This window comes from Acomys minous (genome assembly GCF_964271855.1).
Source record: "Acomys minous genome assembly, chromosome: 6".
Lineage (NCBI taxonomy): Eukaryota > Metazoa > Chordata > Mammalia > Rodentia > Muridae > Acomys > Acomys minous.
In genome coordinates this window covers 1883056-1910256 of record NC_140487.1, presented here as the reverse complement: position 1 = coordinate 1910256, position 27201 = coordinate 1883056, and the positions used below count along the sequence as shown (strand labels likewise).

At 41.7% G+C, this 27201-nt stretch overlaps 1 protein-coding gene across 9 annotated transcripts in view; it reads right to left on the bottom strand.

Moving 5' to 3' along the window:
* GRM8 (glutamate metabotropic receptor 8) overlaps window positions 1-27201 on the bottom strand; it is an 855522-nt gene that overhangs the window by 413339 nt on the left and 414982 nt on the right. For 8 of the 9 annotated variants that reach the window (XM_084788018.1, XM_084788014.1, XM_084788013.1 and 5 more), the window contains 3 exons: window positions 27063-27198; window positions 26068-26222; window positions 24979-25116 (listed from right to left, as the gene is read on the bottom strand). The exons of the other annotated variant lie outside the window; for it this stretch is intronic. In XM_084788018.1, coding sequence (XP_084644144.1) covers window positions 24979-25116; window positions 26068-26222; window positions 27063-27088 — 319 coding nt within the window. In that variant the 5' untranslated portion in view covers window positions 27089-27198. The remainder of the gene's footprint in view (window positions 1-24978; window positions 25117-26067; window positions 26223-27062; window positions 27199-27201) is intronic. 9 annotated transcript variants of the gene reach the window in all.

Below are 27201 nucleotides of genomic sequence, written 5' to 3'. Positions count from 1 at the left end.
GGACTGCTCTTAGCTGTGCTCTGAAGCCTTCTGAGAGCTTCCCATCTGTAGGAATGGAGGACAGTCCCTCCACTGGCCAACAAAAGCCGGCGGGGCTGTGGTATTCATAGGCTCTCAGGTAGGCACATGAAATATGAAGCAGTCTTTGCGCCATAGCAGGATGAACCTGTTTTTCTTTTCCTCCTTTAGGTACCTGCCCACTCCACTGTTAGAGGAAAAGCGAAACAAGAGCCCAGTTGGACGCAGTAGAATAGACCGTTTCAAAACACTTGATACAATTCTTTAGATTGTTTCGTGCTGCCTTGGACGTTGCCAGTGTACGTTTATTAGTAGTCCCTTGCTACTCAAGACCAACTGGCACGTCCTTGATTGGATAATGTGGATCATCAGAGGTCTTGCCTGCCTTCTACCAAAAAAATACTTTGACTATTTATAGTGCTAACCTTGAGTGTCTTACAGATCTGGAAAAACATTTGGATGATTAGGGAAGAAAGCCAGCCAGTGGAGAGTGTAAATTAAGGCATATCTGCATTAATGAAAAGGGACAATCCCAGGAGACATACAGTTGCTGAGTACCAGAAAGAGGCTACCTAGGAGTCGTGGCCCAAGGATGCCTCAGGGGCCACAAAATCATATGAGTATTTAAATTAAATATAAAACTAGATCATAAAGCCCAACTGTTGCATATTTCAAATAGAAGGCATGGAGGAATCACGCTGAGAGGAAGCTGGAAGTTTTCTCCCAGACATCTGGCTTTCACGGTACTGGAAGGTTCTTGGAGAGTCCTATGAACAATTCTGGGAGAAAATGACCGACAACAGTCCTTGTCAGTTATGGAGTCTGTATACTACACTACCAATTTTTCAGGCAAGATCTGCCCACTGGTGCAACAGTGGCATGGCTCATAGGAGTACAACCAACCATCCTTTGGCTGGCTTAAGGCTTACTCTGCAAGACAGAATACACCTCTTACACACCAAGACAAGACAAAGCCAGTGACTGAAAGGTTATAGACCCCAGGAATAGCAAAACTGCTGCTTAGTAAGGGAATACAACACACCTGTGAAATTGCTTTCTAAACACATGTGTTTATGCCCATAACTTACTGGTGCTATTACCGTTGGTCATGGAAAAAGACACTTTTTTAAATGAATGTTATGTGCCATAGAGACTCATAACCCATAAGCTCCTGGAAAAAGTTAATGTTGCTCTGACATAGTGGCCCAATACTTAGCCATAAAAAAAAAAGTCATCTATATCACCACCTCCAAGGCTCAGAGAACATCACAGAAGAGAGAATAGAAAAAAAGTGTAAGAACTGGAGAAAAATGTGGAATGCTGTATAGTCATTTAGTCCAAATTAAACTATTTTGTGCTGGAAGCAGGAGGGCCCGTCGCCTGAGAGCCCAGAAAGATTCAAAGGGCCCTCACCGGGTAATATAAGCAGTAACACTTTCTGGCAAAGGGAAACTTTCCACGTTGCCTAGTTGAACATTGTGCAGGGAACTCCAGGGCTGCAGCTTTTGAGTCGCCACTGATGCTGGCTTTGAGTCACCCACGCATTAATAAGTATCCCACAAACCTGTAAGTATCCCCAATACATACATTGATTTATCAATCTAAGCTTGTTGGGATTGTTTCTTTGGTTCCACCAATGCCCTTTCTAGGAAAAATAGACATTTATTCACATATGTCACAAAGCACCACAACCGTGTTGTATCTGTGGTTGGATTTAAGGTTGAGTGTCACAGTTTCCTTTAAACTTGGAGGCTGGAGTGAACTTGTTTACATATAATAACAGTTACTCATGAGTGTGCATTAAACTCATCTGCTTTGGGTTTACCTCAGCCATAATACACATTCTTTTAAAAATGAGTTTTTCATCTAACCTGAAAAGGTGTTTGTACAATACTTTGCCCAATGTAATTATAGTATGTGGCAAAGATATGTTTCAAACCCAGGCTTGCATCATCCCAAAAAAGCTTGTGACATTTTCACTATAAGTAAACAAATGGGTGACCAACTAAGTAGTAAGTAAAATGCCTCCTGAGTAAAATAGAAATGTGTTGGTGCCTGTTCACTAAAATGTTCATCAAATGAATAAATAGATAAACAAACCAGTAGATGCAATTCAACATGCTCTAGCTCATTTACCTTCCCACAAAAAGGAAAACATTTTCAAACAGACATTCAGGAGGCATAAACGATTAGGAAAATGTTTTGGCAGTGATGGGGATTTTATGGGATTACTCCACCCAAGTTCAATAGTCTTAATGCCAATGCAATTTGCTATAATGCCCTTGGATTTCAAGCTCTGGAGTCTGATCATCTGGAAAGAGAAATTTAAAGATCGAAAATATTGTTAAATAAATAGGTGGAACTGAAATTAGCCTCTTAGGATTTTAAGAGCTATCGCATAAAGTCCAAGAGCTAGAAACAGGAACGCTGTTCCCTACAGCCAAATATTGCCTTAATTCCTAATTTAACTTCTGCCATTTGATCTAATGTTGCTACATCAAAGCATATGAGCCCTCCACATGTGAGGAGCTTATACTAATTTAAAGCAAGTACATCACATGGAAAAGAATGCAAGCTCAAAAAGCAGCCATGTTGGTTGCATTCCGTCTTTCTACTGTGTGAATTTGTCTCCACTTCTTGACAACTATCTTATTTTGAAAGCCTTTTACCTGTTCTCTCTACATCAACCTTTCCCCTTACTTTCACTCTTCCCACAAATGCTGGCAAAATACTTCCCAATGACAGCTTTTATCACAAGATCAAAAACCTATCACAGTCTTCTATAGCCTGCATACAACAGACTCAGAAAACCTCTGCGCCCTGACTATCCCAGCTGCTTCCTAAGGCAGGATTTGCCACAAGAAGAAACAAGCTTCTCTTAGTTTCTATATTTTGTTTTCTTTTTACTTAGTTTGTTTTTGTCCATGTCTCCTGTCATGCTGGGGCTCCTAATTTAGAACTTTAAAACAAGGCGTACAAAGTATCTCTAACATAGTTTCATGTAGATGTATCATCAGGCTCTGTGTCAATCAGTGTCCCAGAAGCAAAACAGAATTAGCCCTGGACGGTTGAAATTGAGATTGGATAGTGAGATACCTATGGAGCAGCAGTGGTGAGAGAATAACACTATTCTTAGGACTCAAGAAAGTAAACAGGAAATAGGGCACCTTAGGAGCCCAGCATACGTGAAGGCATGAAGGACAGCGCTTGCAGAAGCCAGAAACTGAGAGGACACTCCAAGGCCAGGGAGTGGGGAAGAAACGCCCCGACCTTCCCGTCTTGTCTTTTAATGATATCCTCATAGATTACACTCAACTAAACCAAACTGGGATAAACACAGCGAGTCCTGAGCCTGTGAAATGGTAGGAAGCTGATGGTAGTGTGGATTATTTCAAAGCCTTGTTTTAGATTTCCGGAGGAAGGTGGTTGCTCACTGCCCATATTTGGAGTAAAAGAATAGCTGGCTATCCCTTTACATGCATGTGCATGTGCGTTCACACACACACACACACACACACACACACACACACACACACACACACACCTTTAAGTTTACTTAGAATCTCATTTTCCTTACTATTAATAATCAATTTCTAAAGATTCCCTGAACAGTAAATGAAAAATATGTAAATGACTAACTCTAAGGATGTTTGAAAAAGCCATATGAAAACCTACTATGTGGACTGTGCTCAGGATGCATATAGTACAATTGTTTTACTGAACAGACATTGTATCGCTCCACCCCCTAAATTCATCACCCCCCTCCCTGTAGGTTGGAGCAGCTCTCAGACCAAAGAGAGATGTTTCCTTAATGCAGAAGCTAACACACAAGTCAACACGCAGAAAACAAGTGGCCACTGAGTGCTCAGCAGCAAGTGGGATGACTGGATGATGCCTCCTCCCCAAAGCCAGGAAACACCACAGAACAGAGAGCAGAAAGACTGTAAAAGCCAGAGGCCAGAGAGGGCCTGAGCAAAACAGCGTCTTCTGGGTGTCAGGACCACTGAAGCCATGAGCTCCAGGCAGCTGGACAGCCTGCAGTCAGCATCCTAACTGAGGAGTTGGGATGACTTCCTGGGGAATGAGAGTCCGTGGTCCCTACGGTGTAGCTGCTGTTACATCAAGCTCTCCCCAGTGAGTGGCCCAATACTCAGAAGTATAAGAATAACACACGTGGAAGTTAGTGGGACATTAAATTAATTTTTTTAAAAGAAGGCATGAGGTGTAGGTAGATGTGGGGAGAGTTCAGAGAAAGATAGTTGGTGGTGATTATGACCTAAAATGCATTGCGTGGAATTCTCAGGGAGTTAACAAAAATGTTATTTGGTAGATGTATAAAGTGTCTAATCCTATTGGCACTAACTGATCATCACTGTTGTAGCATTCTGAATGAAGACTGAAGTCCATGTGTATAACTGTGTATACTCAGCCTCTTATAAAAACATAGTGAAGAATGAGGCATCAGCAGAAGGCGTCAGTTATGTATGGAGTACATCACACTTTATGTACATGGAGAGCGAGCGGCAGCAGCCACCCCTGTTGCTCCTCCAGCCCCCACGCCCCGGCCTCTCAACATGTGACAGGACAGCTTCAGGATTTGGCAAGCAGAGACTAATTTTGTTTGCACCGGGGACCTGGATGCCATCGCTCGTTCCTCCTCTCAGTAGCAGACGCTGCCCTGGACAGCAGTGACATCTGTATCCCCAAGGGAGAACGGTCAGCTCGGTTTTTAATTTTGCTTTTGGTTTGGGGCTGTAAATACACAAACAGATTTTTTTTCCTTCCTGTCAGTTTGTATCTAGCTTCGTCGCTGACATTTTTCTTAATGCTTTGTGTATTTGGATTGACCCAGAAACGTATAGCTCCAGGTTTTTTGCTTATTTTACTGTGTCTCTAATTCATCTTCTTTGAGAAAGAAAGAAAGAAAGAAAGAAAGAAAGAAGAAAATACCTTAAAATATTTTGGATGTCTTCTCTCTATCACTAAAGGAATAATGAAAGGAGACATTCTGTTCTTTTCTGAGGCCTCTTATATTCCAATATGGTAACATTTAAATATTTTTAGTGCAAAGAAACAAGAAGTCTAGGGACAATCTGTAAGATTCTGTGAGGAATTTGATGCAACTAGGAAAAGGACCTTAAAAGATGGAGAGTACTCATAAAAATTGTGATGCTGTGCTCACTAGCCGGGAGTGACATTCTACACTCATCTCTGACTTGCAAATAAAAATGACTGCATGCTTACATGGGTGTACACAGGATGAACACAAATTTGGTCTTTGAACATCTAGGGTTTGTGCTGAGACAATTTCATTCTCCAGGGTTCAGTATCAGAAGGATTTCTATAATAGAAACCTCTACTGATGTTTGTTGAGTCCACGTTTGAGGCCACTGAAATGTCCTGCTCAGGCATCCCACAGAGAAAAAGCATCTGTCCCCTAAGCATATAAAATAGCATCCTCATTACGGAAACACCATCAGACTCCATAGTATTTGTAATCTCCCTGTGCCCTGAAGCAGCCTTCAAAGGTCAAAGAAAACACTAAAGGCTGTTTCTGTAAGATAATTAGATCAAAACAGAACTGAAGGCTGGCCTCAGGTAGCTATTTCCAATATGAGTCAGTCACAGGACAATGAAAACTACAACTCATTCCTAAATGTTCTCCTTGGTCAAGGGGAGACTGACAAGACTGAGTCAGAACTCCTGGGTCATTCCTGATTGGCGTCCAGCCACAGCACCACAGCAAAACCCAAGAAGCTTCTCAGGCAAGTAAGTGAGCAACATCTTAGACGTTTAGATCAGCCATTCAGTCTCCTTCATCTGCCTGGGCCCAGCTGGATAAACATTTAGAATTTGGTAGAGAATGATGAACATCCCTTGGACTATGCAGGTAGTAAAAGACGAAAGCAAATTAGGTCTTCTTTTATTTTGATGCCAGAGAGACAAGCAGGATGGTGTGCACAATTCACTTGGATGAGTAGGTTAGATCAGCCTCAAGTCCCTGAAACACAGGGAGGTAGAGGGGTGTCCAGCCGTGGCCCCTTCCTCTGGCTCCTGAGCGAGTTACTCTGACTGACTCCAGATCCAATTTGTAAAAACAAAAACAAACAAACAAAAAGATACACAGAGTAAATAACCTCTAAACTGTGTTGCAACTCTACATCAAAAACGTTTAATTCCATGAGTGGTAGGCTTCTGCTCCCACAGGGGCTTCATTTCAGGTGAATTGGAGCAGCCAAGCGTATGGTTCAAAACCCTTTTAGAAAACAGAGTACATAAACACAGTGGGATTTTTCTCAGCCATAAGAAAGCATGAAGGAGTGTCACTTGCAGGAAAACAGATGCAAAAGGAAATAAAAATACTCTGTTTTTGAGACAGGGTTTCCCTGTGCAGCCTCGGCTAGCCTGGGACTTGCTGGGTAGATCAGGTTGGCCTTAAACTCACCGAGATCTGCTTGTCTCTGCCTCCACAGTGCTGGCATTGAAGGTGGCGCCACCGCGCTCAGCCAAGAGACAGGCACAGTAAGCATATTAGGCCAATAGTGATATCATTTGTTTTCTCTCATATTAGGCCAATAGTGGGCAAATACCATTTGGTTTCTCTCATCTGTAGCCCTAGATTTTTAATGATATATAAAGCCATGTGTGCAGATACGACCTTCTTAGAAGAACAAAGGGGAGTCATGGGAAGGAAGGGAGATGTAAAACGGTGCAGGACGTGGGCAATATGCTCAAAGTAAAATAAGGTGCTTGAAAAAATGTCCTTCTGAGACATGGTACAATGTATGGTAGATATACACAATGATATTCTTAAAAAATCGTAAGTTTTACAAAAAGCTTTTTAACAACAGATTAAGGAATGGTTCAGCTAGAATCAGGCAAAACTGAAGAGGTCAGCTCACAAATACAGACAAAAGTCTTTAACTAAGACCACAATTCCTGAAATTATGTTATTGTTATATTGCATATCTGTTGCAGGCTATTTGATCCCATTGTGATCCCTGAGATTGTGAACTATTAAAAAAAAACTGTCTTTTGATTGGTGCAGGTGAGCCCGAACACACACCTTTAACTCAAGAGCTTTCTGTACACAGGATTTAATGAAGTTAACCCTAGGTCAAGGGGCGGGACAGGAAGCTGCTGGACAGGGATTAAAGAGTAGGAGGGACTTTGAGTTGATTGGTGTTTAAGACCCGGGTAGAGGCAGAAGGAGCTCGGAGCCTTTAGCTCTTGAGCTCCTCAGCTCCTTGGCTTTTTGATTTTTGAGCTAGAAAGCCTTTGGCCTTCAGATTTTGGTCTTTTCCTCTTGGGCTGTTAGCTGAGCCAGTGCGTCTTTTGGGCCTTTTCCATCAGGTCATGGTCAGCTGGGTGCTCTTCCTGCTTCTCTGAGCTAGCAGGTTTTCACCCCAGCATCTGGCTCCTGAGTCTTTATTGGTAAAACAGAATGTTTGGGATTTTCATTTAAAACAAAACACACCCATTTGCTGACATGTATATATCAAAAATTGGTTTGAGGTGACAGATGTACCGATGGATGAAGAAATGACAAGTAGATAATCAACAGAGAGATCAATCACGTTTTCCAAAATGTTGGATATGTTTTTAAAGGTGCGAAAAGCTTTACAAAAAGTAAAAATTAGACTAAAGAAAAATCTAGTTTGAAAACAAAAGATCAAGGGAATAATAGTATGTCTGTCATTTAAAACTCTACACAGCACTAAAATGACCTATTGTTGTTGCTTTTAGTTATCTAGAATTTATTTAAAATAAATGTCCCCGTGAGCACTAGCTAACAATGTGAGGTGTTATAAATTAAAAACAGAAATGAAAACATGTCAGAGATGACTAAACCATTGGAACATTTCCTTAAAGAAAAAAACAGGAGAGCAGTTCCCACATCTAAGGACTGAATGATGTTTACCTGAAAGGGTGAGACTGAACAGAGACAGGCCATATATACCTATGAAAGACAGCAACATTTATGTGGCAGTTTCATGGTTACACCAAATACAAATGACACCAAAACATTGTTAACCGACCATGTATCGTAAGCTTGAAATATTTCTACTTTTTCCTCTATCAATTTACTTTTTCAGCCTCATATTTGATTTCTGAAAAAAATAGTTTATTAATTGTTGGAGAGTTTATGCTCATATTAAATCATAGCCCAATTTCTCAACCTCATAGTCAATGTAGCAACTCTAAGTGACATAAATAAAATATGTTCTCTTAGGGAGAAACATCTTTTACTGTAGCATAGCTAGATGAATGTACTATCTGCTCCACGGTATTTTTACACTTATTTATTTACTCAGCAGATACTCACACGGTACCCTTCCACATGAGGTGCAGCCGACAAAGATGAGGGAGAATATCTGATTCTTGCCCTCATGGAACTTGCCATTTCATGGGTGAAAAGCTGTCAAATAATCTGACAACCCAATGTACACCCACAATACAGGCTGAAAATGAGAATAGGGCTGAAAAGGCATTGGGCAGATAGATCAGGCTTACCAGGGAAATCATGGGCTGGAGACATGTTCTATTCCCTAAAGGCCTGCTCACCTACAAACAGGTGAAGGAGCTGTTTTCTTTTTCTAAGAACATCTCTTTTTTTTTTTAACCACAAAATCCTGTTCTAGGCATGCCCATTGACTATGTAAATATTTCTATATCCACAACTGGATCTGTTTTGAACTGGTCTTGCTGACAACGTATAACATCTTGTGAAATAAATCCATGTTACCTTGCTGAAATCTACACCATAACGTAATACATTTGGGTGGGTGGAGTTGCTTTTTTGTTTTTTTGGGTTGTTTTGTTTTGCTTTGTATTAGCTCACAAAGGGGCAGGTTTCCTTATGGAGTTTTTATACATATTTATTTTGGTTGATTCTCTCCCAACCACGTCTTTTCTTTTATTTCCCCATTTAAGCCCTTAAACCTCCAGTGTTCTCCCTCCCTCTTTGGAATCACGTGTGTTCTGTTACCCCAACACCTTCCTGGTTCAAACAGATCATCTTACCTGTCCTGATATCAGTACCTCCAGCACTGGCTTCTCAGAGACCCAGTGTATTCCTACAGTGACAAACTACAGCGTTCAGGAGAGCAAAATAATGTCAGAACTCCCTATGTGTGAAAATGTGCGTCCAACAGCAAAGAAATCCTGACTTCAAGAAATGGAAGTTCACAATGGCAAGTGGCTACCCATGCCAAACAAAGGGGGTATAAAGTAAACCCCAAAGTTACCCCTCTGTTTGCCATCATCTGTGTCCTTTGAGCAGTCAGGGGAGTATCCTAGTCAAATCTAACTCCCCCGAAAAAGTCATCCTCAGCTTAGAAAATGGAAAAAGAATTCCCAGCAAGAGAGTCTATTGTTGTTTCTTATAGTAGAAAACAATAGCCTGGTTAAACCTAAAGAACCATACTAAGGCTAAGAAAAATTCAATCAAGAAATTAAGTTTAAATGCTGTCATACAACAAATATGAACTAAATTTTAATTTTTTGAGTACATTTACTAAATAAAGAGCGTTTTCAGAATTTTAGAGCATAAAATTCTAGTTACCTTCTATCTTTACCCATAATGATCCCAATATAAGATGAGGAAATATAATTTGAATTTATAATAGAGGCTCTTATCTGCATCCAAGGCAAGTCTGCTTGTTCCTCAGAGACATACACTCCATAAAGGGCAGGGACTTGGCCTATGCTCTTGGCAGAGTGTCATTGCCATTCAGTGCCTTACAAACAGCCGGAGGCGTTTATCATACTAGAATGTTCTTCTCGTTCTTTGTAGCCACAGGAAACCCTTGTAACTCTGGGCAGGCACAATAGTGTATTATCTGATTCAAGTGGTCTTCTTGCAAATAGTATTTTATCATGACACAGACTTCGATGATAGGATCATTTTTCATATTAAAATGTACTGCAAAATTGTCTGAGTTTTCCACACTCACACACTTTTAGTGTCATTGTCATCCACATACAGTGAGATCAACCACTTAGTTACATAAACCCACAAATGAATAGAATGAGTCAGGAAAATTCTGGATATATGTTACACATCTTGCTGTATTTGGATAATATGCTTTATAGAGGAAACTGTGCCAAGTTCTGTACATTTTTGTTGACCTGTATGAACTTTATTTTGAAATTTCAAAAATAATTTCATGAGAGATCCAATATAGTCCAGAAAGATTCCTGACTGTGTAATAACCACCCAAGTACTTGTAAAGGCCCAGTGGGGTATTCACAGGGGCCTTTATGTTGTCATCAATGATGCCAAGAAGACAAGAGAAAACGAAAGAAGCTAATGACAAAATCCATTGGATAAAAAGGCTTCATTAATTTCTGAGTAAGCTGAACAAATTCATTAAAGCCTACAAATTAATTACATGCTAAAACAAAAAAAATGAAAAGTCAATAAACATATTTTCTAGCAAAATGATAGCTAATTAATCTCATACAATCAAAATTCCATTATCATAAATATATATGTTGAGACATTATTGAATAACAAGCATGAAGCCTAAGTACTGTGGTTTGAACGTCGCCAGCTTTCTTATAGTAAAATACATAAAATGAAAGGTTAGAATTTATATTTTTGTCTAGTGTTTATTGAGACTGACAATGAAGTAAAGGGACGGAAGGCAGAAGCATATTGTTATAGAAACATCTCTAGACAAGGTAGGCTCATTCAAGAAGTACGTAAGATAGACCCAGGTTAGCTAATCCATCGTCCCTGTAGGCATGTTAGTACGGAGGCTGCGCTGGATAATTTTATGTCAACTTTACACAAGCTAAAGTCATCTGAGAGGACATAACACCAATGATACTCTGCTCTACTCACAGATCGATGCCTAGCCCCAGTCGTCAGAGAGGCTTCACCCAGCAACTGATGAAAAGAGATGCTGAGACTGACTAAACATTAAGTGGAGCTTATGGAATCCTGGGGAGGATGGGGGAAATGACTGTAGGAGACAGAGGAGTCAAGGACACCATAAGAAAAGCCACAGAATCAATTAACCTGGACCCACAGGGGCTCACAGAGACTGAGCCGCCAACCAGAGAGCGTGCATGAGGCTGAGGCGGGACCTCTGCACACGCGTAACGGTTGTGCAACTGGGCCTTTGTGAGGGACTCGTACCAATGCACGTAGGATTTTCCTGGAAATTCCCTTTAAGGGAAATCTGTTCTTGAGTTATAGTTGTCGTACTGAAGATGCTGTCTTCAGTGTTGTCTAATGGGCATCATCCTTGAGGAGCAAAGGTAGCCGCGTATGTCTAGGAAGTTTCCGGCGACACAACCTACTCCATGCGTGTCTCCATATGAGAAACCAAGTGGGGTGTTGAGGGACCGGCTTCTATTTGACTCTTTTGTGGGAGATCATACTATTTTTATATCAAAACTCATCATTCTGTTCCTAGTTCAGCTCATGCCTAGGCAGTCACATTGGCTGGACTTTATGGGTGTAGCTTCTGACAACGGAAGACGTGATGTATTTATATTATAATTTCAAAAAATAAAATAAACTTCATCATTCCTCCCCCACCTCCATCACACTACCAGACTCTTGTGCGTAGTCTTTCCAGCTCCGTAGACACATACCCCAAATACACACTGCGGTTATTACGAATGAGAAGAACAGACTGTTTGCCCGGTCTCACAGTCATATCTCCTAAAAGGTCATTTAAACATTTAATCAAGCCCTTGGCCCTTAGGGCAGGGTTGGGAGCCCTACAGCTTTGCACAGCACACCAAAGCCAGGCTTTGTGCCAGTCTTGGGGAGGACACAAGGCAAATGCTCAGGGAAACCAACAATGGAAATACTTTCTGTCACCAAGGCAAGGGAGAAAAAGCTAAACAGTTCCTTGGGCTCTATTAAATTAAACCTTTCAGGCCAATTAATGAAACCCCTATGGAAAACAAGTCAGAATTCCAGGATGTACGCCGTGTATTGAAATGTGAACTAGTGCTCCAGGAAACAAGAGGGTAGGTGGGCACATCCTAAATCAATATGAGTTATTTGCTTTCTGGGACTTTGGATCCGCCACAATGCTGCTGCCTTCCACAGGTACAAATACACAAACGGGGGCTGTTTCATCAAAGTAGCCCCGACGAATGGCATTCCTCAGGGTGTCAGCCCTACACTGGCAGTGGGCCTGCTCTCTGCCCTCCATCCATGGGTACTTTTCACTTCCACAGCTATCAGCCTGTTTCAGACCTATGCCTTCCCTCTGAGGACAGACAAAGGAAAGATCACAGTGGAAATCCTCTGTGTGCTGCTAATAAGCCTATTTAGAGTCAACGAGAAAGCCTCATTTTGTACCAGTAAGAGCCTTCAAGACTTCTACTGAATCAGTAAAACCAAAATGTTCCTGTGTCCTCTCTGTTCTCATTTCACAGCAGCCTGGGAGGCAAGGCTGAGCAAAACGCCAGACACTGTGACCTCTACATTTCCTTGCTCCTCTGATGTCCTCTGGCTCTGTTGGCTGCAGGGGATGGGGGGGGTGGGGGGGGGCGGGGACAGAATGGGGCTCAAATTTTATTTAATTTATCTCATAGTCTGATGGAATCCTGAGCCACACATCGGTTTTAGATAATCTCCCTGTGATCTGCTGAATCAGCATATCCCAGTTCTCTCTCTTGACAAAGAAATGAGTATTTGTTCCCATCCCACGGCCTGCTAACTAACACAACCTGCTCTTTCCAAAAGATGTCTGGCTGGAAACACAAATGGAGCCTGTTTCTACCTGTGCCTCATAGCAAAGAGTGCTGTGCTGCTTGTGGGCTGTGAGCACAGGGAGAGTTCAAGCCAGCATTCATCTGTGTCCTTAATGAAAGATTGTAATCTTCCCAAGTGAAAATCTGCAATTCTAACCATGTGAGTGTGGTGATGTAAGCAATCACACCTGCAGCTGGAAGGTCATGGGTGGGTCAACTGCTTTAATGGAAAGTTACATGGGTGGGATGGCACTTCCTAGTTGTCAGAATACTGTCTGCATCTATAGCCACTAGACACATCCCATATCAGCCAACTGTCAGGGACAGTGTAACAATTTAGGCAACCTTTCTGAAAACAAAGGAAACTATATGCTTAGACTCAATGGTTTAGTAATATGATATGCTGGTATCATAAAAAGGAAAAGTAAATTTGAGTGATATTTGTGAACACTGAGCAACGTCATCACCACTCGGCCCTAGAAACAGGGAGAAATGAGATGTAGGAATAATTTAGGAAGATTATGTTACCTGTGTAAGACCACACAGCTAGGATATAGCCGCCAGAGGCACCGAGAACTCTTCTATACACAGAGAGCCTAACGGAAATGCCATGTACCTCTTAGGTCTTATGCTCTACTTGATGAATTTGCCAAAGTCTTGAACAGGTTTTCACTCACACTGCGAAGAAAACTGCTGAGCTAGAGTCCTGCCCAGCTGCACACACGCAGCACACCGGTGCCCTGTGTGGAATACCCTGGTAGGACAGAGGGCAGAATGTATAAAGGCTCAAAGGATTTTGATGCATTAAGAAACAACGTTTATTATATATATTTCATAATTTTTCAACTTATATTGAAATACATCTAAATGAAATATGGCTAGATAGCTGTATGCTGTCTCGTTTTCACTAGGTCCCACGTTGTCTTCACTAACTGGGTGACCATCTCTAGAAAGTCACTGGGTGGCTCAAAGCTGGAGCAGATTAAATTCTCTCCACCTGTCCATTGTGCTAAGCATAGCTTTTCTACTGTGCATAGCTCTAGATGCAACCGTAACCACAAGGACCAGGGCGTTCCCTTCCTAAGGCTCGGGAGACACTGTCCCATCTGCAGCACTGCCTACAACCGCTTTGCCAATCACCCTTTTGTCACCACGCCGGCGGCCAGCAGGGTAATCCGACTACAGCTGGGAGAACGTGGTCAGGGTGAGCTGAGTTGCATGAGGAACGTGCTGAAATAAAGTTGTTGCATCACGTTGTCTACTAGGAGACTTGCTAACCATAGGAGGCTGCTTATATCACACGTAGTGCAATAACTTAGGTAAATCAAATGTTTGGCTCTGTTTGCACTATCCATATTTCAAATCCTTGATAGCCATGCATAGAGAGTGTGTGCTCTATTGAGCAACAGAAATATAAAGCAATTTCACTCACCAAAGAGAGTTTTATTGGGCAGTTCTGGCCTAGAGGAAGAGGAGTCTTTGCCCACCAGCAAGCAGCACTAGTTGACTGTATCTTCTGCGTATTAGACAGTGAGTTCTGTGCACACTGTCTCTTTCAGTTTCACCAAAATCCCTGTGAGGTAACTACTGTTATCATGCACGCGCCTAGACCCGAGGCTACTAGCCACGGAAGCAGAGACACAATTAGAAGGGCCCCGAACGCTCTCATGTGCGTGCGAAGAGCCAGGGTGTTGATCACACTCAGATCTGTTTCCGTCTGGCCCCCTCATCTTTCTGTACGTCAGCGGTATTCTTCCACGGCAGCTTTCTGGAAACGTGAGTCTCTTCGCTTTTGTCTAAGTCCTGCTCATATCTTAATTTCAATTTTAAATTTTACAACTTTTCCCTTCTCTACATTCCTTCTCAACGCTGTGTGTTCCTGTTCCCATTACGAAAGACACTTCAATGTAAGGACGTGGCTTAAAAAGCCATCTTTCCAAATAGCCTGTAAGCCCAAGGAGAACAGCAGTGTTCTTTTGTTGTTCCTTGCCACACCCTCGGCACCTTGCAGAAAACTATTGACGAAATGTAAATGATATATAAAATATGACATGGACTCATACTTTTCACAAATGTGTTTTAAAGAAGCCTTTAACCCCAGCATTCACCGAGCAGAGGCAGGTGGATCTCTGTGAGTTCAAGACCAGCCTGGTCTACAAAGCAAGTCCAGGACAGCCAGGGCTACACAGAGAAGCACTGTCTTGAACTACTCCCACCCCATCCCCCAAAAAAGAAGAGTCACACACGTGGAATGAATAACATCACATTGGGAGACCCGGCCACTAAGCCAAGAAATCAGTGGAGTCGGTCAAAGCAACTCAGCCCCGTTCTGGGAAAGGCCTTTCAGGGTTAAGACAGGAACAAAGGAAGAAGCCAGCAGCAAGCCGACTGCAGGCTTTCAGGCAGTTAAGGGCTTTCAGAAGTTCACCCAGGGCCACATGGACCCCAGTCTGGTTTTGTACAACATGAAAGGACTGAGCTGGCTGCTGGACACATCTAACTTATATACTTTATGTGCGCTTATGATTGAAAGCACTTTTTCTGACATTTTCAGAGTTGTTTTTTTGTCCTTGATGCAGCAAACTTTTTAATCTTCTTTTGGGGATTTTGAAAATACAGGTGCATCCGTGCGTGTTTTGTTAAATTTAGAAATGAAGTTTTCTGCTTTCAAATTTTCTTATGAGAAAACACACACACATACACATACACCTGTATATTTTACTGATCTACATATTTATTGAAGGTGGTATATAAGACACAGGTTACTGATTGCATAATTTTGCATTTGCTGATAAATATTAAATTTTTTTATTTATATGATCCTGTGCAGGCAACACCTTGGATTTATCTGGAATCCTTAGCACAGCTGAATATTTATTCTGTTCAGAAAGCTGCAGATGGAAGTGGTGTCAGTGTAAGCTAACTACCATGTCCCCGAAGCCCAGAAACTGCTCAGAAATATAAACTACTCCATCCCAGACCCACAGAATCAAACATCCATGCTAAGAAATCATGTGGGCGCTCAGCCTTTTTAGGGGTGTTGGTATATATTATGGTTCTCACAAAGCTGATCTGTAAACTGGGTGATTAGGGGGTTTCTTTGTTTTGCTTTCATTTCACAGAGAAGTAAAGAATGAATGAGCAAACTAATTATAATTTAGCAAAGTGGCCTGTCCCAATCCACTGTCACTGGCCTTAAGAATAGAACTATAAAATCACAGTCTTATCTCCATTCTTATAAATGGCTGGGAAACAGAAAAACTATATGAAAGGCTTTGAGTCATCCTAGACTCACTAACAAAAACTGCACATATAATCAAAGGGCCATATGAAGAAGCATATTGAAGTATTTACTATTTTCTGTGGGACAGGATGACAACCAATTGAATTCTGCCACTGCCACCACCTTTTACTTTCCAGCTAGTGATTTTTCAAACCAGCAATGCATGGTGTCCTGCGTTGTTGTGCGGGATGTCCCCTGCAGGCTCATGTGTTTGAATAGTTGGTTCCCAACTGGAGATGCTATGTTTGGAAACTGTGCAACCTTTTAAAAGCAAGGCCTGGATGAAAGACGTGGGTGGAGCGGGATTTGAGGAATAGCCCAGCACCCTTCAGACACACCCTTCTGGTTCCAGCCCCTGAGACATAAGAAGCCACACTGTAAAAGCTGCAGGTTGCGTAGACAGAGCTATCCCAGCCTCTGTGCCATCTTGCCCAGGTGGACTGGACCCTTTAAACAGTGAGCCAAGGCGAATATCTCATCTCTAAAATTGCTCCCGTCAGGCATTCTGTCACAGCAACAGGAAAACACATGTAAAGCATCAGAAAGGAGCTAACAGAAGTATTCTTGAATGTGTGGCAAAATCATGCAATAAGTAAGCAATAAAACAATTGAGGGCAAAGTGACAAGGACACATTCAAATAAGGACTCGGGATTCTGGTTACAGCTCTGAGACCAGCATACTTGAGTGTTTTTAATAATTCACTTCCCTGGTTTCCAGTTTCTTTATCCAGAAGATTAGAGGATTGTTTTTATTTTACATTCTCTCCCTGAATTCTGAAATCTAGTATGTCTGGAATCAGTGCCTGTTTTTGCCATCTCAGATGCACCTATTGAAATTCAGTACAGAATTTGAGAAATGGAATAAATAAGTAATTCTGTGATTTTTTTTTCTATTTTACTTGCCAAGAACAGAAGCAAATGGGCCACTGGTCACCTCGGAGTGCTAATATGCAGACACTCTCCCTGACAGAATCTTAGTCTGGGCAAGGGGACAGACGAGACTACCATAGCACATTGTAATTTGGAGATTATTATTTTCATATCTTTTCATTACGAGTCACCAAATCAAATTACAGAAGCCTTACCCGCCACCTCTCTTTCCCCCATTAACCATGGAGCCTTGTGAGCCCTGAGAACGGAGGAGAGCATCCTCATTTCAGTAGCAAATAATGGCTGCCGAGAGGTAGCTACCCCAGAAAACTTACCTTTTCTCTCTGGCACAAGAAAACAAACTGACAGGCCTTTTCCCAGAAGCTAATTATTGTGCTTGCTATTTGGTTCACTGACAAAATTGCTTGTTTGTAGCAAGAAGCATATTTGTGCATTGTGTTTTCCATTACCACCATTTCTATCATCATAAATAAGAATCAATAGGCCATTTGATGTAGCACATGCTCGCCACTGTTTATAACCTGAGTGTCAGCCGTATACAGGCCAGGCTGTGTGCTGCAGTGCGCTGGCTGAGCTTTGAAACACAGCGGGCAGGGAATGAACACTAAGCTTAAAAAGGTAGTATTCATCTGTCAGCACCTGGAGGCAAGGGGGAGCTGTCTGTCTGTACAGGTGCAGCGCAGTGCCTGGCACACGGTGGTTTAGACAAACGAGTCATCAGGCGAATGAATGATGGGAAAATGAATAGACGGGTCATCAGAAGTTCCTGTGGAGTCGATGGGCCTTCTTGGGATAGTGTTCTTCTGGCAACAGCAAGAGTATTTACAACTTCCGGGTGCAGAAATAAATGCAGAGACAGAGACGCAGTGTGAGCTGAAAAACTGTGCGGCCCCCTTCCCCGCCCGCCATGAGATGATGGCTGAATCATAGGCACAGGTTCCTGTGATAGTCACTATCAGAGTCCTCACAAGACAAAGCACCAAGTGAAAAGGACGGTCATATAGTGGGGCAGAAGACATCTCTAAGCAAACCTCTTTCCAGCCGGTAGCATTCTGGCTGAACAAAGTAAAGCCTTGGAGGGACTGATAAGGAAGGACAAAGAGAACAAAAAGAAGTAATGAAGAAACAAGGGGGAAGAAGTTTGAGGCGGGGGCCAGAGTGAGACATAAGCATGTGGAAAATTTGTGGAGACTGGGAGACAAATGAGAACACATTTCCCAAGGGAGTCTGAATGTCTGGGCATGGTGGAGTGAAAGGCACTAACGCTGACAACAGAATGAGGAGAGGAGGGAGGGAAAGGCCACAAAAATGTGTATGAAACAACAGCCATCACCACTGATAACATGGATAGGAGCCTCCTTTTCTCTTCTTGAAAAAGACAAAGGGAATTTTAAGTAGGATTAAGTAGCGGTGGCTTTCAGAACTCAGCAGCTCTCAGAAGCAATAATAACTACATAAATAGCTAAGTGGGTGATAGGAGTCGCCTCACTTGGAGTTCGGCCAGCATATCAAAAGTTAGAAGCATTTACACATCTCCCTGAAAGCTTTCCTGAGACACTAGGCGGGGAGATCATCTCCAAGAACTGTCTGAAGCATTCTAACATTAGGAAGAGTATGCTCCTCACTGCTGGAAGAAATTCTGTCTCCCCAAAATTAATAAAGCAGACGCCAGCCCTGCTGGGAAGCACACTCTTACCCATGTATGTATTGCCAGCATCATCCCCAATGGAAGCAAATTGCTACAGTCACCAACTACTATAGTCTAATGTAAGATTTTACTCAACACATACAATCTACAAATGATTGTCTAAGTGAGGGAAGAAATCTTTGTGAATTCTTAGCATTCCCTTTTCTCCTTGTAAGTAGTTAAACATGATCTTAAAAGCTGAACTTATTGAGAGGAGGCTCGTGTGGCAGCCAGGGAACAACTTGCAAGCATCAGTTCTCCCTTTGTACCTTGTAGATCTCAGGGATCAAGTGTAGGTCATCATGCCTGGCGCCGAGTGGCTTTTCCCAGCGGTCACTACAGTGGCCCTAAACACGAAATTTTGGAAATCCTTTCAAAAATAGTTTCCAAACCCTGGAAACCTTCACTCATGCAAACACAGTAAGTTTTCCTCACAAGTATTTGACCACTAACATGGTTGATCATTTTTCCCTTATTCTCCAAAATAGACTACAGCAGTAATCTAAAGCACAAATATCTTTTTGTACAAATTGTAAATTTTCAGAAGTTACTTTCTGAGAATAAGTTATAACATCACTCATTGTTTGTTAGAAAGCAGAGACAAGCTACTTCAGTGCCCTCCAAATGGTATTTTAATGAAAATAATATTGACCCAGTTCCCTAAACTACATTCCCCCCACAGCACTTAAACACTACTTTCATTACACTAAAAATAGTTCTAATTGAACAAATTATTCCATTTATAACAATATCCAAATAATTCATGGAAATATGAAGCTCACCTGCCACCATAGCTGCATTTAACAATAAACCAGTTCAGCATTTATATTTGAAAGAAGTGCTAAGTATACGTTGTCTAAAGATGCTAACAGTAGAATTGTGTATCTTTATGTACTTGGAAAATGGTTAGGAAAACCTGGTGATTCTTCAAACAGCCCATTAAAAAAGGATATGATAGGTTAAGTACTATTAATTTTCTAACACACACACACACACACACGCACGCATGCACACATGCACACTACAGGAAAAAATAAGTTTCTCTATCTCATGAACTAGTATAGTTTCAAAGCCCAGTCTAACCAATAGGACTTGAGTTTGTACCAGACCAAATAATAGTATTCCAAATGCAGTAGTAAGCAAGGGATGAGAATATAAGTTGGTGAGAAACACACGTCACTCTGCTATGGCTTGAATCTCAATCACCCTAATAGACTCTTATTTTTTGAGCAGTTGGTCCTCTGATGACACTGCTAGCTTGGAAGGCCCTGAAAGCTTTGGGAGGTAGGGCCTAGTCCCAGGAATTAGATCAGTAGAGGTGTGCCCTTAAAGGCTGGACTCCACCCCTGGTCTCTGCCTCCCTCTCTGCTTCCTGTGTACCTCGTATGTAGTTATCCAACTTCCTTTCTCACTTCCTCTTACCCTATGTTCCGACTCACAATGGGAGAAGAATTAGTAGAGCCAACGACTCCAGTAGGTTGACATCTCTGGAACTGTGAACCAACACCATCTTATTTCTGGCTTTTCCTGTTTTGGTTTGGTGGGTTTTTTTTTTCTTATCAGAGAGATGAGGAAATTAATGGATACACTCTCCTTATGAACCTGTATGAACTGGTCCTTTACTTCCAACTGTTCCTTGTGAATCCTCCTCTCTGAAAATCTGGACCTTTGCTGTTGTCACACTCTTCTCCATGCCTTTCACCCGAGGATCGACCTTTGCTTTCATCTTGGATGCATGCTCTCAAATTCTTCTGGTCACCAACTATGCGTTGGACTTGCAGTAATGTATTTTTAATTTTATTAATGTATAAGTCAAGAAATAAGGCCGCTATGAACATGGTTGAGCATATGTCCTTGTTGTGTGCTGGAGCATCTTCTGGGTATATTCCAAGGACTGGAATAACTGGGTCTTGAGGAAGCCTTATTCCCATTTTTCTGAGAAAGCACTAGATAGATTTCCAAAGTGGCTATACTAGTTTGCATTCCCATCAGCAAATGAAGGAGTGTTCCTCTCTTTCCACATCCTCGCCAGCATGTGGTATGGCTTGAATTTTTTATCTTATCCATTCTGAAAGGTGTAAGATGAAATCTCAGAGTTGTTTTGATTTGCATTTCTCTGATGACTAAAGATGTTGAGCATTTCTTTAAGTGTTTCTCGGCCATTTGGTATTCCTCTGTTGAGAATTTTCTGTTTAGTTCTGAGCCTGATTTCTCAATTGGGTTATTTGGTTTAGTGGTATTTAATTTCTTGAGTTCTTTATATATTTTAGATATTAGCCCTTTGTCAGATGTAGGGTTGGTGAAGATCTTTTCCCAGTCTGTAGGCTGTCGCTTTGTTCTATTGACAGTGTCTCCTGCCTCAGCCAGAACATAGAAACAGGCTTCTACCCTCAGTAGAAGAATGGATAAAGAAACTGTGGTACATTTACACTATGGAATACTACTCATCTATTAAAAACAATGAATTCAACAAAATTTGTGGACAAATGGATTGAAATGTATATACATACATATACATATATATATCCTTATATATACATACCCTTACAATACTCCCCCTTCAAAAAATGAATATTGTCATTTAGAAGTAATATTTAAAGCCTACACTGAGCTTTCTCAAGGAAATTTCTCTTCTATTTTATATGCCCAAACCTTCACCTTTAACTTTTTCCCAGGTTTTCTTAGTATATTTCATTTATTTATTTGCGAACATTCTCCTAAAAGCATCTTTTCATTTTCTATTCTGTTCTACACTTCACCCTAGGGTCTCTGTGTCTTTCTTACACTTCTTCTGTGCCTCTTCCACACCTTTTTGCAGCACTGCAAATCTAAGTGCTGTGCCATCTCCCTGGAGATTAAGGATAATCTCGATGCTCAGTTCATTCCCCCCTCAATCCCACTATTCCATTCCCTTTCCTCACTCCCCACTGTGCTGGTTAGTGTGGTGCCGCTTGCTGTTGTTTGTCAACTAGACACAACCTAGGGTGAGGGGAGAGGGAACCTCAATCAAGCAAATGCTTCCACTTTTGTAAGGCAGAAGACACTGTCAACAGAACGAAGCAACAACTTACAGACTGGGAAAAGATCTTCACCAACCCTACATCTGACAAAGGGCTAATATCTAAAATATATAAAGAACTCAAGAAATTAAACACCACCAAATCCAATAACCCAATTGAGAAATCAGGCTCAGAACTAAACAGAGAATTCTCAACAGAGGAATATCAAATGGCTGAAAAACACTTAAAGAAATGCTCAACATCCTTAGTCATCAGAGAAATACAAATCAAAATGACTCTGAGATTCCATCTTACACCCATCAGAATGGATAAGATAAAAAACTCAAGTGGCACCACATGCTGGCAAGGATGTGGAAAAGGGGAACACTTCTTCGTTGCTGGTGGGAGTGCAAACTTGTACAACCATTTTGGAAATCTATCTAGTGCTTTCTCAGAAAAATGGGAATCGGGCTTCCTCAAGACCTAGTTATTCCACTCCTTGGAATGTACCCAGAAAACACTCCAACATATAACAAGGACATATGCTCAATAATGTTCATAGCAGCCTTATTCATAATAGCCAGAACCTGGAAACAACCTAAGTGTCCCTCAGTCGAAGAATGAATAAAGAATTTGTGGTACATTTACACTATGAAATACTACTCAGCTATTAAAAACAAGGAATTCACGACATTTGCGGACAAATGGATGGAACTAGAAATCATCATACTAAGTGAGTTAACCCAGAAGCAGAAAGACTCACATGGTATATACTCACTTATAATTGGACACTAGCCCAAGAGGCATGTCCCATGAAAGTCTTCACTTGCCAGGAGATTGGGATAGATGTGAGTACATCCTACTGGGACTCTAGGTAAGAGAAGCGTGGGAGAATGGAGAAAGAGAAGGATCCAGTGGATCCTAGAAACCTACAGGAAGAACATCAGGACGAGAGGAACTGGGTCCACAGGTTCTGCTCAAACTACTGCATCAACCAAGGGCAATACATGCAGTAAACAGCGAACCCCTCCTCAGATCTAGCCAATGGACTGGACATTCTCCACACTTGAGTGGAGAGTGGGAACTGACTCTGACACAAACTCTGGTGCCCCATATTTGACCACCTCCCCTTGGTGGGGAGGCCTGGTGGCACTCAGAGAAAGGATAGACAGGCTACCAAGAAGAGACTTGATAGCCTGTGATCATATGGTGAGGGAGGAGGTCCCCCTCAGTCACTGACATAGGGGAGGGGAATAAGGTAAAAGTAGGAGGGAGGGAGGAACGGGTGGATACAAGGGATGGGGATAACAATTGAGATGCAATCTGAATAAATTAATTAAATAAAAATTAAAAAAGAAAAAGAAAGAAAAAACGTCCATTAGCTAATAAGATACATTGGTGTCTTGGCTTTCAACTAATGGCCTTTGACTTTTCCTGGAGATCTTCCCCCACCCATAGGATAATTAGGTTCTGCCTTCCCCCTCTTATGATAGTGCTGTTTTGTGACATGTGGATTAGATATCCCTGCCATCTCTAGCCATAGCAAATCAGACCCATTCACCCTTGACACCTCTCTCACTGCCCAAGGTCTGTAAATGTCTCCGATTCACAAAATAAACCCTCTCCCATGCTTGTGTCATTCTTCCTCCATGACCATCTGAGAGTCCAGTTATTCTGCGGAAGGGAGGGTTTTCTACCTCCCTCGGGAATCGCTGCTGGACGTGCCCAGCTTGGCTGCGAAGCTTAGCTTCTGGACCACCCTGGGCTTGACTGCCTGTCAGTCAGCCACATGCTGCGAGACCCATGCTGACCACCAGTGAAGCACCCTCCGGGCCTGCATCCTGCCAGACCTGCCTTCCGGTGGTGGCTTCTGCCCACTTCTTTTGAGAAGCTTAGCATGGCTTAACAACAAGCTGTAACAACACCTTTGGTATCACAGGCTTTTCGAACGGCGAGTTTCTGCTGCCGTCTGTTGCCAGCAATCTCATTCTAAAAGAGCTAATTGCAACACCCAGTAGAAAACTCATCTCCACCACTTCTGGAGAGACAAGGGGCCTTGCCTACCACAGGGGCCTCACTCTAAGCCATCCCTGGGTAAGGAACAGGAACTTTGATCTTGAGGTTCCTGTTCCTTTGGGATGCAGGCCGCGCCTGGACCAGCCCACTGGACGTGCAAGCCAGGCCACCATGGGAATCATACCAATTAGAAACTCACCTTGGAGGACTTCCCTTTTTCCCTTCTCTGCCTCAGTGCTAATCCCTTACCATGTGCTAAGAACACCTGTGAGAGCTAACTGCTATCCTCTCTGCCAGGGCCATCCTGCCTCGCTTTCATATTCTTTTTTCTTTCATTTGTCCTAAATTCGTCTCAGCATCTGGAAGTACTGGATCACGTCACGTTTGCTTAATCGCTTCCTGCCACAACAGATGCACGTGTAAATTCAGGAAAATAGATCTTCTCTTCCTTCCCCCCATGGTCGGCTTAGGAATCCTGAAGTAAGATTATTTTTGTACCAATTTTTGCATCTTCATATTCTTTCTGGTTATATGTCTGTGCTAACATTTAGCATATTCCCACAAGATGTGAGGTATACAGAAGTCAGGACATCCCAAAACATAGGTGAAGAGGGAAAATCCGTGTCCAAATATTGTAGTTTTAGTGTAGTGATCCTTAATGATTTCTGGGGTTCTTTAATCATGATACTAATAATAATCTTTAAATATCATTTTCAATGTGTTAGTTTCTAATTATATTACAGATAAATGTTTACATTAAACTTGTATCATAAGTGTGCAAATTGCTGCTTAGTAGTAACAGCTGGGTTCCACACCTGCTTCTATTACACAATCATGTTATCTGCAAATAAATGTAGCTTTATTCCTGGACTCAAAGAGGGCCATTCAATGATTATTATTTAAAATACAAGCTATAGAAACTGAAAGCATCAGAAATCACAGCTGTTGGGGATAACTGTTAAGCTAGACGGAGAACAGTAGCATAACGGAGGAATGCATTGTAATAGTGGAAAAATCCTTACAGGAACTTATGATCAATTTAGTACCCTGCCTTGCCCATCTGCCTATATCCTATAAAATACATTAAGGTGTTTTCCAAAAAGACACTTAAAATATGTTATTCAAATACACCTGAAATGCCCCAGTGCTGGCCACATGGTATATTTTGGATGAATGGTTGTTGGTAGAGTGTAAAGGCCAATGAACACGCTACAGTTTACTGAATGATGAACCCGTCCTCTTCCCTGTTAAAGAAACACGAGACAGAAGAACAGAGGGTTCCCAGTCACGGCGCAGAGAAACCTTTTCTTCCTTACGTAATGCTGAAACAACTACAACGAGAGAGACACGCGACGGTCTACCTGTGCATTTCTTTATGTGGCTGTTCCTCTTCCCATGTGATCCTAATTTGCATCCAAAATTCTCCTCCCAAAATTCTGCAAACCATACATTTCTTCGATTATTGGCAAGAGTTCGGCTTCTAAAGTACCGATCAAACCCTGTGTTAAAGGAAAAAGGTATGGTTTCAATATTCATTCGAAATCAAAACAAAATACCACCAGAACTTTGAATAAATGCTTCATTGTGCAATATTTATAGCATATAATGTTTTTATATATTGTATAATTATATATATATATAATGTATAAAACAAATGAATAATTCTTTTCACTCTCCCCTAACATGAATTGACACTCCAGACTTTGCTACATTCTAAACCCACTTCAATCTCTATGTTTCCTGTATGTTCTATTGTCAGCTAATGAAATGAGGCAGCCAGCAATGGTACAACCTTAGAGTCGTGGCTAAATAGTCTAAATGGTTAGCTTTCCCAGGTAGCCACCTCCTTAAGGGAAGACATCTGGAAATAACGCTTTACCTTAGAGGATAACGTTAAAGATAGGAATGTAGGTCACTGTCAAGAGTTTTGGGAAGATATTAGGGAAACAGACCATCTGTCTTTGAGTGTGCTCCAAATTTTCCCTGTTTCATTTATTTCTCCATAGGGTCAATTAGCATAATGTATTCAGTGTTTATTAATCAAACACTTTCCCTCCAAAAATGCTAAAACCATCACAAACGTCCATAAAATTGCACAAAACTCAACTACAGTAACTAGCATCATGGAAATGTCTAATTTTAATAATGGTGCTTTTTCACAAGGAAAAAAATCTTTAAAATCTATATTTTAACATACAATAGTTGCATAGTAGAAATGATTACTGTGCCAATATAGGTGTATATTTCATTCAGACTCATCAGCGATGAGTATAATACAGATTCAAATTATAATTTTAAGTGTTTAATTAGCTTTTTTCTCCAATTTTGCAGTTAAAACCCAGAGCCATAAGCATCCCAACCAAGAGCTTGACCACTGAGCTATGTCCCCAGCCTGTATTTGAGCTTTGATTTGATTGAAATAAAATTAATTATCTTTATTGCATCCTTACCGTCAATTGATGCCCTTTTGGGTAATATCGTCACCGCCCCTTCTGCGATCTCCTCCTGCTGATAAACAGGCGCTATTTTGGATCCCCAGCTATCTGAGCCAATCCATAGAAAATGCCCACTCTGGTTTAGCTTTTTTGCTGCTTCCAATATCCTCCTATGAAAATGAAATACAATTAAAATATAGCAGTTATTGAGAAGCACTACAATTATGAATATTACAACACCAGTGCTGAGGCCTGAGTGTGTATGTATCGTGGGAATTTTCATTTCCCAAGTCATATGTGGTGGGATTCTTGGAGGATAAGTCAGGAGCATGGGTCCCAGGACTATATGAATGTCTTTATGGGAGAGGAGCAGAGCCCAGAGTGAGATGCTTCTCTGACTTGCCATAGGATGCCCTCAATGTTTTCATGCAGAAAATAGGTCCTCATCAGCTGCCAAGAAGCAGTTTAGGACCATACTCCTGGGCCTTCAGAGCCAAGAGCCAAACAAGCTTCTTTTCTTTATAAATCACCCAGTCCATAGCCAAACATGCTTTTTTTATTATTTCTTTAACAATTATCCAATTCTAACATTTAGAGATAGCAACAAGAAGTGGACCAAGGCAACCAGTTTTATAAAGTTAAACACACTCAGTGGGTCACCATTAAACAATCGGTCCATCATTCAAATTGCTGGAGCCTTATCCTCTCCTAGCAGCTGAGATCCAGCATGCGCTAATTGGGCTAATCCTTACCCTGTTCCCACCACCACGGGGCTGCCTCTCATTCTAACTTTATCTCATCTCCCTGAGTCCCAGGTTTTACTCTGCGGGCATCGCAGACAAGGAAACGAGAAGGCTGTTACGTCAGAAGCAGAACGCAGTCTGCGGGTGCACAGGAGCCTAGCAGTTCCGGTGAAATCTCACACGCTTTTTACACTGTTCATAAAATAGGTTTGGAGAGGGTGTGGGGCACAAATATAACCCTATGTCCTGCAGGAAAGTAATCAGCACCTGATATCATCCTCGTTGGCAAACATGATCACTGCGCGAGCGTTAGGTGTTTCCAGCAGGCGCTTGATAATTTTTTCGAATTCTCCAGGCCTTGGTTCACGTGGAATTTTCTGTGATTGAGCAATGCACACACCGCCTG